Below are 13,436 nucleotides of genomic sequence, written 5' to 3'. Positions count from 1 at the left end.
ATTTAATCTTGTTATTTTTGATTTGGCAGTTCCTCATGCTCATCCCATTGGAAGTTTTCAAGTGGATTATCATTGCTCTTGTGGGCCTGGAATCAGCTTTTTTTGTTGGTCACAATATGCAGTCTCAAATAAAGGCTCATAGCAATAATTGGACAATACCTGTTTTTAGTTCATTTGTACTACAGCTCTGCTTAGCACTAGTCATAAAGTTATGTTTTTTTGCATGAATATCAAGGTTTTGCTTCTCTTTTCTTTTTTGTACAGCTCTACTAAAGAGCATTGTTGTGCTGTAACAATATGAAGTTTTGTGTCTATCGTGCTTGCTTCTTCAATGTTTTTTTGAAATTAGGCAAATAGCAGTGCAATATATGAGTGAGATGTAAATTGTTCTTAATATCAGCAGAGAGTTCATTGCTCTCCGTCATTCCTTGTGGTTGTTATCTCTGCGAATAGTGATGTCCATAATTTACAAGCATTTTATTATAGTGCAACATCCCTATGATGGGTTTTTGTTCCATGTTTAGTGCACTTTCTTTCTGTCTTAAGATGGAGGAAGAAGCTCATCTTTTTGGAAGTATTCTCTTATTGTTCTATTGATCTGTATTTTAAGTGATAGGTTCTTAAGTACATATTTTATTGGTTCATTCTAATGAAAACTTTTATTGGTGCATTCTAATGAAAACTTATCAAGTTTCCCTTGTAAAATATTCTGAATGCTGGAGCCAATGCCTCACCATTTATTTAGGGTAATTGAATACCTAGGGGCGGTGCATAAACTTACACTCCCCTTCACAGCCATACCCAGCATGGCACATTCACAAACCAGTAAACACTTGTTTGCCATGATTTCTTGAGGAAAAGTTCCAAAAACAGTTTTCCTTCACACAGTTGTCTCCGATCAATATTTTCTTGAATATTTCGGTCATAATCTTTTATTTTTTATTTTTTTTAAGGAATATTTAGTATCCCGTTTCCGTCACATAATAAAGGTAGATGCCAACAAATGTCTTCTTGGTTCTCATTTGTTCTTTATGGTGGGCTGAATTATGCCCATTGTCAAACCAAGGAACATAACTAAATGCAACTTGAGGCACGTACTAAAATAAATACAAACGAATATGAGGAGGATTTACTAATCTACAAATGGAAATTGCTGAAATCTGAAAAGACAAGAAATGTAAAACAAATGAAAATGCAGAAAAAGTATAAAAGCAAAATAAAACTAGTCTCAAGAAATCTGCATGTCATGACAATTTCAAAAATTAAGATCTATTAGATTACAAATAACTAAAATATATCTATAGAAATGATAAACCATGTACACCTTATAAATTAAAAAATGCAGAAAGTACAGAAGCAAAATGAAACTAGTCTCAAGAAATCTGCATATCATGATAATTTAAAAAAATCAGATCTAATAGATTAGAAATAACTAAAATAGATGTATAGAAATGCTAAATGTGCCCACCTTAAAAATATTAAACAGAAATATAGATACACACAACCACTTATGTATCCTTGAGGGAAAGCTCTAGCCATCAATCTTGTTGAATAAATTCTTTCCAAGAGGATTGGGGTGTGTGAACCCCTCTATACTCGATTGTAAGGTTTTTAAAAGGGGACCAAGTCCTTTTTACAAACAACAAAGAATATGTACGGAAGTCTAATTAAACAACAAAGAATAGAAACAAAGATTTAGCGAATCGACATTGGAAAATAATAAAAGACGAACAACTCCAAGATAGGTAAGCATAACACACGAGGGCAAACAGCAAACATTGCAAAAAAATATCAGCAAACGTGGGTTGGGAGGGGGAGAAGGAGGGAGGGGCTGTTTGAAACCAAACCATTTCAAAATTTCCATCTTGGCTGGAAACCTTTTGTTTCCAATCACAAAAACAAGTCGGTGGCATCCTTTTATGATGGGCACTGTATTTTTCACTCTTTCCTTAGGTCTCATGTGACAGAACCATGATCTTGTTTTCCTTATGATAAGGCCTTAAGGGTGTAACTTGAAACACACTAGAAGGGTTGCATGCTTTTGTGTGAGGTTCCATAGACTCATCCTCACTATTGACTTACCTTAGTGCCTTTCACAATAGTGTTTTCATTCACAACAATGATGTGAAACAATGGTTTAAACTTTATGTTGTAGTAAACCTCCAGATCTTGAGGATAAGCTAATAGAAAATGGAGGCATCTCACCCATGTTAGTGAACACAAAATTTAACAAAAAATTAGAAGCTTCCTTGAAATTTTCATTGGATCAAAGCATATGAGCAGACCAATAGTGGAAGCTTTAGTTGCTAGGACCCTTAGCTCTCAATTTTCCAAGGGAAGCTTGAGAAATTTCTTCAAATTGGAACTTTGTTGATGTTAGGATTCCCAAAGATATTGAGAGGGAGGGGTGAATAAGTATCTAACCAGTTAATAAATTTACTTTATTTAAAACATGAAAAACATGTTAAAACTGTGTACCGGTAAACAAGAAATAATGTAGTAAACAAGAATAACAATAACCACATGAGAAGTAAACCATAACTCAGTATTTTAACGAGGAAACCTGGTGTGGGAAAAACCTTGGTGGGATTTGTGACCCACAATATTCGCTTACTGACCAATAAGGGAATATTACTCTTACAATAGGGGCCTCCACATGTAGGAAGACCAAGTGCTTAGAGCTCACTGCTCAATTACAAAAGAAGTCACACTGACTTACAAAAATGGATTATCTTAATCTAGTGTCTTGTACTGCTTCAGATTAGCATCTGCTATGATAGATCCAGTACTGGTTTAAGCTCTGCTACATACATAAACCCTTAACCTATAATTCACATATTAGGTCTACATATCTCGCATCCTATCACACCTCTTTCCTATTACAAAATGATCTTATACATATATGAGTCATAGTACAACTCGCCATGTCGGCTTACAATGATTTTACAATTAATTACAAAATACATTATAAATAAAATTCCCGTCGACCAGGGTGCCGGTATCTTTCCTTTCACTACCGGTGTTCTGTGTGTCGGTGTAGAGTTTGTTGTTGTCGGTGCTAGTATTCTGTCTTGCCGGTATCATATGATTGCAAGGTTGCCATCAAGGTTGCCAACAGTTGATACAATCCTCAAGATTGAAACTTGGGAACCACTTCTTGAGAAAAGCCCTAACTTGTTCATAAGCCATGGGCCATTAAGAGGCCACATTCACAATCTCCACAATTCAAGAAAGAGATAAAAAAGAACCCCTTTAACAAAGCCATGATTTCAAAATGGCCTAAATAATTCCATTTTCTTTTGGTCCACCTTTTGAAATATTCTATGTTATGGCCAATAATGGGGTCCCGAACCCTAATGGATAGACCCTAGTCCACCTCAAAAAGGTGAAAAAGGCAAAGTAGGGCTAGGCTTCTCCTTACTATAACCAACACTAGTTGTAAATAGAAGATCCAAAGGAAAATCCCAACACCTCTTTTAGACATAAGCCTTGAGTGTTAGCCAATACCATTAAGCAATGTGGCTTCTAGGCTCCTAGACAAAGTTGGCATTTTATCCACATTGGTGTGATCATAAGAGAGGGTTGTTATGAGAAACCAACAACAAGGGATAAATAAGCTCCTTATCTTGTAGAAAGAGTTTCACAGAGGCATAACATATTTGGCAAGATGTAGGACAAACTCCCAACCCAATGGGTTTTAGAGGAACCATTTCTTTGATGCCAACAATAGCATAGTTGTTGGTACGCCATCCAACAAAAACACACCTTGAATGGTAGGAGATTCTTAGACAATGACAACAAAAATACCTTGTATCAAGGCAATAGGATACTTGGATGTAGTAGGGAAGAGTATGAAACCCCAATGAAGAGCTTCCTTTGAACCAAAAAAATCATAAACCTTCCTCAAAATAGAACTTCTTGAAGTGATTTGTGAAGCCTCTCAAGAAGGAAGTGAAATTTGACCCTCCACCAGTTAGTGAGCCTCCAAATAAATATCCCATAAGCCTTCGTCCTAATCTGAATCCCAACCATAGTGTCAACCATCCTCTTTGCCACCACCATCATTGTCACCATTGTCCTCCTCACTATTGCTTGAAACATCCTACAACTTCCTACTCCTTGTTCAAAATTTGGCTTCTCACTCCTACCCATAATTTCCATTGTAATTGTGCTTCTCTTCCTCATCAAGAGGATTCAGATGCCACTTCATTGAGGTTTGTTTTGAGGAAGGTTTTTGAGTCTTTTAATTCGAACGAGTCTCTTTGTAAGGGTTTTGTATTCTCCCCCATTATGTTTAGGTGCCTTTTTTCCTTAGTGCTAGGTATTTCTAATGTGAAGGGATTTGTTCCATTACCGTCTAAGCATCTCCCCATCCCTCATAGTGTGGTTTTATTGACAATGTTGGCATATAGAAAATAAATGGCATATCGACGATTATGCTATTGCAATAGGTCGAAATGGTTCCCTTGGAAATTTTTGGGTTGGGAGTATGTGTCTCTAGTATCTCATACTAGATTTCTATAACTCCCCATTCTTCCTTTTTTTGTAGGAAAAGGTTGTTTCTCCTAGGATTCTCTATACCTAAACTTTATAAAAGAAAGAAAGAAAGTATAATAGTTGAACTAAGATTATTGAATGAATCTTCACAATTATCATGTTTTTAACCTTTTCCCCTTTGTTGCCTTCTTTTTTTCCATATCCTCCATTTTTTATAGGATTAAAAAATGACAAAAAAGTACATTAGATCTAATTTTTAGATAGATGTGCAAGATGTTATCTTTTATAACTTAATTATGATTTGTAGGTATATCATGTGAAAGTGATCATTTATGAAAATTAATTTGAAAAGATCAACATTTATTTTTTCTAAGTACTAGTTATTTACTAATGAGGTTGGAGACAACTAAAATAGTTGCTCGTTCTATAGATGCTATGTTGTTTGGTGATAGCGACACCTCTAGGTTAGTTGCAACAACGCTACAAGTTCACAAAAAAGTATTTAAGATCATATATCTTGTAATGTCATATTCCTTGTTCCTCTTGAGGTCTCCAAAATGATTCTTCACCAGTACAATAGCTCAGGTTAAAATAATCTTTAATATGTAGTAGTATTATAGTGCTAGTATAAGCTCAAAATGGACCTCCTTGTTTGAAATGCTGAAACTTTTCTTATGAGCTCCACTATTATAGAAATTAGGACAATAATGCTACAAGCAATATATTGAAGGAAACAATTACAAAACAACTTTCAACTTCATATTAATTTCTATCCAAATTTATTAATCCTATCAATGATCTCAAAAATATAAACTATCATACTATAACTATTATGGTGTAAAAGGGGATAATATATGGTGACATGAAGTGGAAAATAGTAAAATGTACTTGAAGTGTGCTATGAATGTATTGATTTAAGGATTCATCATCACTTCCCAACTTAGCATATTGTAGGTCTTCATACAATCTTTTATCATCATGTGTTGATTTGGAATTGTAGTAGCCCTATAGCATTAGAAATGAGTGCTTTATGGATTGTGAGGTTAATTTTTCAGAACATGGATCATATTTTCATGAATGTTTTTGAGCGAGTTCTAGTTGTGCTTATGGTGATTAATTTTATTATAAATGTTGTGGAAGAGGGTGAGAGTGATGAAACTATGTCATCTGTGAAATGATATATTGAATGTCTTCACTCCTACGATTGCACCTATGCACACTATCCTTTCATACAAGTTTATTTTTACTTGCTTTTTTGAAGAGTTTTAGTTGTATAAAAGTTCATGGACATGTATGCCATTGCTTCCTACATACATGCTATTTTTGCTTCCCCCAACTTAGAGTTGAAAACTATCTTGAATGTTATAAAATCTTTAAAATGGTGTGAAGATAGAAGAAAATTGGTAGAGTAAAATAGATAAGATATACTAAAAAATTTTAAATTGGAAGAATTACAATAACTTTGAAATAGAAACTTACAAAAAATTGGCTAGTAGATGCTACTTTGGCTGCTCAATTATGATGTTATAGATTGCAAAGCTAAGGATCTAATCAAATTGTGCTTGAATTACTCTATTTCAATCAATTTTCATGAAGAGACCTCTACAAAGAAGCTAGAGAAGAAACTTGGTGAAATATATCAAGCCAAATATTTAGTGAATAAAATTTTCTCGAGGAAGAAATTGTGTTCCTTGAGAATGGAAGAGGATGAGGAATTACATATCATTTGGAAGTATTCAATATTTTTGTGGCTCAATTGAGATCAGTTGGTGTAAAAATAGATGATGAGGAGAAATGTCAAATCTTGATTTGTTCTTTTCCCGATTCATGAGATTCTCTTATTGTGGCTATTGGGAGTACTTCTATTATTTTTAAGAGTGAAGTTGTTGTAGGTTCTTTTGTTTTTGAAGAGATGAGGAAAAATGCATCCATCAGTGTCAACGAGGCCCTAAATATTTGTGGAAGACCTAAGGAAAAAGGCAAGAAGGATGAAAAGCACAATACATCCATGTCCAAGGGGAGATCCAAATCTCCTAGAAAGCCCAAATCAATTTATTGGAATTGAGGTAAGCTTGGACACTTCCATAAGAAGTCTAAAGAATAAAAGAAGAAGAAAAATAAGGGATTTGAATATGATTTTGAGTTTGAGAATGAAGAGAGTGATGTGTTCATTACATCTTTAGCCACTTGTGTGGGTAATGATGCATGATTAATTGACTCAAGTTCATATTTCCATACAACCTCTAATAGATATTGATAGTTCATAGCTGAAGCGGTATTTTTTAGCTTTTCCCTAGAGCTAAGAACTAGTCGAGTAGACTCGAACCCAAGACCTCCCATGTAGGAGGCTTGCAACTAGCTACTGCGTTGTGGGGTCATCCCGAATTCTTGTTTGAATATTGTTGGCCATGGTAAAGTTAGAATCAAGTATACTGATGATAGAATAAAATAAATTAATAGTATTTTGAATATCCTTAGATTAGCACAAAAATTATTATTTGCAAGAAAACAAATAGACGTGGGTGTGTAGATAGTCTATTTTGATGTAGGATGCAAGATGGTTATAAGTGCTATGGCGATTACAGTTAGAGGTGCCGAATTCGACACATTGTATAAGATTGATGTATACATTGTTGAGTGTAATAGTACTTCTGTAAAAAGAAAGTCTATAGCCACTTCATTAGAAGAGGCAAGTGTTTTACCTTTAGTAGATAGTGATGGCTTCTAGGTACCCAAGGGTGTTCTTTCTTTTGGATCAAGGTTAGCTACAAAGAAGACTATGTTATGACATCAAGGACCTTGGAAAATAAAAGCCTTGTTGAAGGGTTGATTGATTGTAATCTTTATTTTGATTTATATGAGCATTGCATTTATAGTAAAGAAATTGATGTTTGGTTTTACTTGAGTTCTCATAAATCTTTTGGTGTGTTAGATCTTACTCATTTTGTTGTGTTTTGTCTTGCATACATTCCTTCTATTGAGAAACCCACATATTATGTTTCACTAATTGACGATTATAATAGGACATAGGTATTTTTTCTAAAGAGTATTTAATTTAAAATTTTCTATCATTTAGAAGAATTTAAAGCAATTTTTTTTAGGATTGAGAATGGTATTGAATTTTTCTCTAATCATTTTAATAGATTCTGCAAAGATTGTGGTATTCTAAGATAAAAGACAACTCTATATCTCCGATTCTCCATGACCTAATGGAGTTGCAAAACGCATGAATAGGACACTAAAGGATAAGGCTAGGAGTATGCTTAGTGGTGTTGATATGGAACAAAAGTTTGGACAAAATCTATTGCCACTGCTTGCTACTTGACCAACATTTATCATATATAAACTCTTATGAATAAAATACCTATAGTTGTGGTTGGGTCACAAGCCTTCATTGAGACATCCTAGAGATTTTGGTTGTGAGGCATATGCACATGTGCTAAAGGAGAAGTGAACAAAGTTGATCTTGAATGAGGTTGTGAAATATATTCATTAGGTACAAATATGACGTGAAAAGATACAAACTTTGGGATCTTGGCACACAAAGTAATATATTGTAGAAGTGTTATTTTTGAGAAACCAAGCCTTCTTCTATTACATTACAACAAAATAAAAGTGAAAAGAAAGATGTGATTAAACTTCTTTCTACACTTGATAAATTTGGATTGTGGCCCCTAGATAAACAAGAAGTTGAGGAGATCTCATCCAACTCTAAATCTTTAAAAGAGGAAGAAGAAACTCCAACTTAGCTTGTTCGAAGGTCTACAAGAAATAGACAACCACCTAAAAGGCATCCACTTGATGACTAGAGATGTATTTTTTCCTTGAATATTAATATGGATGAATCTAGAGCTATAGAAGATGCATTATGTATGAATGATGCACAATCCTTAAAGATTGCTATGGATAAAAAAATGACAATTTTGAAAAAGAATAATAGATGGGATCTAGTACCATTGCTTGAAGGATGAAAACCTATTGGTTGCAAATGGGTGTCAAAGGAAAAGATTGGTTTAGATAGAGTTATTGAGAAGTATACAACATGGTTGACTACAAAAGGTTACTCTTAGGTTGAGGGTGTCACTTATGGTGAGATATTTTTTTTGTTGCAAAAATGATATCCATTAGATTCTTTCTTTTTGTTGTTGCTGCTTATGATTTTGAGGTTGAAAAAATAGATGTAAAAATAACTTTTCTTCATGGTGATTTGAAGGAGAATATCTATATGACACAAATAGAGCACTATGTGGTTAAAGATGAATGTAATTTGGTTTATAAATTGAATAAATATTTGTATTGCTTCAAACATAGTCCTAGGATGTGGTATCCAAATTTTGATACATATGTACATTGAGTTGGGGATTTGAGTGTTCTAAATCAGATCATTATATTTATTATAAAATTAATGGTGATTGTATTTTGTTTATTGCATTACATGTTGATGATTTGTTATTTATTGGTAACTTGGAAAATGAATGATTGTAGAATTGAAATTCGTACCTAAAACCAAATTTGAAATGAAAGATATTGGTGTAGGAAAACAATTTTTTTGGATGAAAATTAGAAGAGATAGAGTGAATAGAAAGCTATGTCTTAGCTATATTAAGTATGTCACTTCAAATTTATATAGGTTTAATATGCAAGATTATAGCCCATTGTGCATTCCCTTTATAGTTGGAACAAAGTTATATTATGATTTTTACTAGACCGAACATTTTCCAAGCAATGTGAGTTCTTTCTAGATACATGTCTAATCTTGATATAGCTCATTAGAATGGAATTAAAAGAGTCTTTATATTTGTGGGGCACCTCAAATTTTCCCTTTTGTTATCATGTGGTAATTTGATATGAGCCAAATATTCAATTGATATTCATGGCTATGTGGATTATACTGGGTAGGTGATGTTTGATAATAGATGATCCACTAGTTCTTATGTGTTTACTTTATTTGGTGGTGTAATCAATTGGATGAGTAAGCAACAAGACGTGGTTGCTTCGTCTACTATTGAAGCTAGATATATGGTAGCTACTCACACACAAAGAATCCTTTTGGTGTAAGAGATTATGTTTATATATTTAAAATAAAACAATGTTTAGTGATAGTTTATTGCGATAGTCAAAGTGTGATTCATGCCAGGATCAAACACACTAATGTAATATATTTTGTCAAATATATGGTCAAGGATGGTAGGGTGAAGTTAGCTATGGTAGATAATTTGATAAATCTTACAAATTCTCTAACTAATATTGTGAGCATAAAGAAGCTTAGATGGTCTTACGAGTCTACGAGCCTCTCGAATTTTAGCAATTAAATGATCATGATTGATACTTCCTTTTCTCTTGCAAGGTGTTAAAAAAGTGGTAGAATGTTTGAAAAAGGGTGTCTCTACTTTGTAACTATAATAGGTTAAAATATACCAAGTGCAAGGGGTTGCAAGGTGGGGTACCCCCTTGCAGGGTGTGAGGGGATGGCCCCCTCAATGAGGGTTTGGGATTCATGCACCCTAATAGGGGTTTGAGAGAAATGCCCCCAAAATCCAAATTTGATACATATTTGCATTGTAATATGGAATGTTCATCATTAGGTCTCAGATCTAATGGTAGAGATTATTTTGGCGTTGCCTACCCTAAAAGGAAACCTTATTTTATGAGGGAATTATATTATAGCATATGTTGTTGAATTATATCAGAGTCTAATAGCTATTGAGTTGCTTTTAGATTTTTGGTTGGTGATACTCTTGTGAAAGCTTTCTTTGCAAATATATTGTAGTTTTGTTGATTTGAAAATAAAATATTGGATGACTTTTGAAGTGTGGGGTTTTTCTTTCGAAAAGGTTTTACCCACATAAATCACTAAGTTGCAGTATGAATGCAATTTATGTTTATTTATATTTTATTTCTATAACTATTTAAAAGATATGATTTTTTTTTTTTTTTGCCTTTAACACTCTTAAGTTTAGTGTATGAAGTTGTTGTGCTACCTTCCTTACAAGAATGGTTGTTGACTTGTATCTCAATAAGTGTTTGTGTATTGAATATGCAAAACCATCAACTTAGTATCACATTCAAGCCTAGGATTAATCTTTTCCACAATCTTATCAAAGAAACAATTCATTATAGTTCAGTAATGGTAGAAATTCTTAAAGATGGTATATCAAAATTAATACATGATAATAAGGAAGAGTTCAAATATAAAAAGAGATGAAATAAACATGAATTGGAAATGGAAAATATAAGTGATTGCGAGTGAAAAAAATAGTGCATCTAAACTAATATATATTTAAACTCTCAATAAAAATGGTTAGTTCATTTATACTACTTAACTAAGTTATGTTGTGTAATAATGATTCCATAGTTATAGACCATTCTCCTTAACATAGTAAGTTACATCCATAATTATAAATGTGTTGTTAATTTCTTGTTGATGAGATTTTTGTTACATCCATAATTATAAATGTGTTGTTAATTTCTTGTTGATGAGATTTTTGCATTGGTGATTTAAAAAAAATACTACATTTCTTGCAATATAAGATAAGCTTAAGGAAAATGGGATCAAATGTCTCTATGATCACCACCCCGTCTCATCAAAGAATAACAGTGTAGAAAAAGCTAGCCCTACTTTGCTTGTCCTCCTCTCCTGTGAGATGCGAGAATGTAGGAAGATTTAAACATAAGAGCACAACCAATTTTATTTTGCAGAGGCTCAAACCTTTCGGCTTGCAAAGAATTACAAAGCTTCAGAGTATGAGCTAAAACAAACAAACAAGGACGGATGCGGCCAGATACGAGGAATTTTATTCCTTATACGGGCTTACAAAACACACAGAAACATACACGACAGCTAGGATAGATACAACACATGGTCATTACCGGTAAATACATTTATTTCACAGACACAACACATACTTAGAGTTTTGTTTACGCGGACTTTACCGCTCAGTTCCACCAGCCTTTTACATTTTCACATCGTTGTTCGATGAGTTGACCTGCTGATTGTTCTTGACATTGGTAGCATGGGACTGACCGTTGTGGAATGAGGGTGATACGTTAGGTTGAGTGGGCTGAACACATGGTTGACAGGGCTGACAAGGTTGGGTAGCACCGCCGACTACCGAATCTAATACACCGTTGGCAATGCCGTGAAAGACACTATCTACAACAGGTGGAATAAATTGATCTGCTACCTTGTGAATAACTCCCACTGCACAACGAGTTGTTATTACTAATGGGATTTCCTTCAGGAGTATGTTGACTCATATTGACAGCACTAACCCTTCTCCAAACGCTCACAAAACAAAACCTTTAGAGAAAAACACGGCGGATGCCGAAAACAAGGACCTTTCTTCTTTATATAGGCTTAGAAAACGTGCATTGAGTTGGAATCTGAACACCTGAAACATAAATGAGCGAAAAGAGAAAATTAATCAACGTACCTTTCTTTCTTTATTCATATAGGCTTAGAAAATGTGAGTTGAGTTGGAACCGTAAACATAAATGACCGAAAGGAGAAAATTAATCAACGTACCTCTCTCTCTGAAGCAAATTTAATCATTTGTCAGTATCAGAGCATGACCTCAGAAGGATTATGTCAGCTATCGATAAACGTAGTGATGCTATGTTCCTCTCCGAAGAAGATGGAACGCCCAATTCGACGGTAAGACGCTCCCTAATCAGCGGATAGAAGGTGATATCCTGCATAATTGCGCTGAGGGGATAGTTAACTACGAGGATACAATTTATGAGGAAATTTATAGCCTCCCACTCATGCTACATACCTCATAGTTAAGTAATTACGAGGTCAGTAAATGATACGTTGTTATTGGTTGGTTCATATTTTGTTTGTTTGATTTGGTATCCTTATTCATTAATCCAGCTATGGGGCAATCTATAGCCCCCCACCCATCACTTATCTCATAGTTAAGAAATTATTAGGTCAATGAATGATATATTGGTAATTGGTTGGTTCATATTTTGTTTGATTAATATGATTTTGAACAATCTATAGTCTTTTAGTCACGTATTCATTAATCTAGCTATGGGACAATCTATAGCCTCCCACCCACCCTAGCTACCTCACAGTTAAGCAATTATAAGGTCAATAAATGTTATAGTGATTTCGTTCTTGTTTTGTTTGATTAATATGTACTCTAGGACAATCTATAGCCTCCTACCCACATTTTCTTTCTTGTGAGTTTAAGTTGTGGACACTTAAGGGAAAATGCCTCAATAGTTGCGCATGTTCTAGTAATTATTATAGCATTTGTTGATCTAATGCCCAATATTTTACCAATACTGGTGACATTAAAGTTGTTTGTGTTTATGAGGATTACCCATAATTAAATAAAATATATTTTTTAGATATAAAAAACAACAAATCGTGCGATACCACATCGACACACTAATAAAAAATGGCTTAGTCAACAAATTAATGGTCCCACTTTTTTTGGGTTCTTTTTGAACACCTCAAAGGAAAGCATTTTGATTTGCCATCATATTTGATGTTGTGGCCATGAAACCTTAGTTATAAGTAGGGGACTTGCCAACTAAACTTCTATGAAAAATTATAGCTGATTTAAAACTTCTATATAAGATTTTGAGAAGCTCAAAGTTGAATATTTTTGAGGTAAATAAATGAATGAATGCAAGAATTTTAATGACATCCACGAGACCCAATAGTGTAAAGGACCAAGATGCAAATTAATTTTCTTTCAGGTTCCTTTCCATGTCAGTTATTGTGTTATGAATATCAAGTAAGAAACTCGTTGTTTTGTGTATCCTTGTCTCTCCAAATAGTTCATTCAAACTATCTACCTTTAATTCATTATCAAACTGATTGCGAATATCTTCATATGCTGGACACTCCTCAATGAAATGCCATTACGTTTCCACTGCCTTCTTGGTGCAAAAACTTCACATTCTTTTCCCAGTCTTCTTTGGGC

The 13,436-nt window shown here is 33.9% G+C and overlaps 1 protein-coding gene across 8 annotated transcripts in view; it reads left to right on the top strand.

Moving 5' to 3' along the window:
- LOC131046361 (uncharacterized) overlaps positions 1 to 515 on the top strand; it is a 33,599-nt gene extending 33,084 nt beyond the window's left edge. For all 8 annotated transcript variants that reach the window (XM_057980098.2, XM_057980100.2, XM_057980095.2 and 5 more), the window contains one exon: positions 30 to 515. In XM_057980098.2, the coding sequence (XP_057836081.1) occupies positions 30 to 227 (198 nt within the window). In that variant the 3' untranslated portion in view covers positions 228 to 515. The remainder of the gene's footprint in view (positions 1 to 29) is intronic.
- Positions 516 to 13,436: the final 12,921 nt, after the last annotated feature.

Source organism: Cryptomeria japonica, chromosome 8 (genome assembly GCF_030272615.1).
Source record: "Cryptomeria japonica chromosome 8, Sugi_1.0, whole genome shotgun sequence".
Taxonomy (NCBI): Eukaryota; Viridiplantae; Streptophyta; class Pinopsida; order Cupressales; family Cupressaceae; genus Cryptomeria; species Cryptomeria japonica.
Note: the sequence above shows the minus strand (reverse complement) of the source record. Positions and strands in the feature narration are given on the sequence as shown.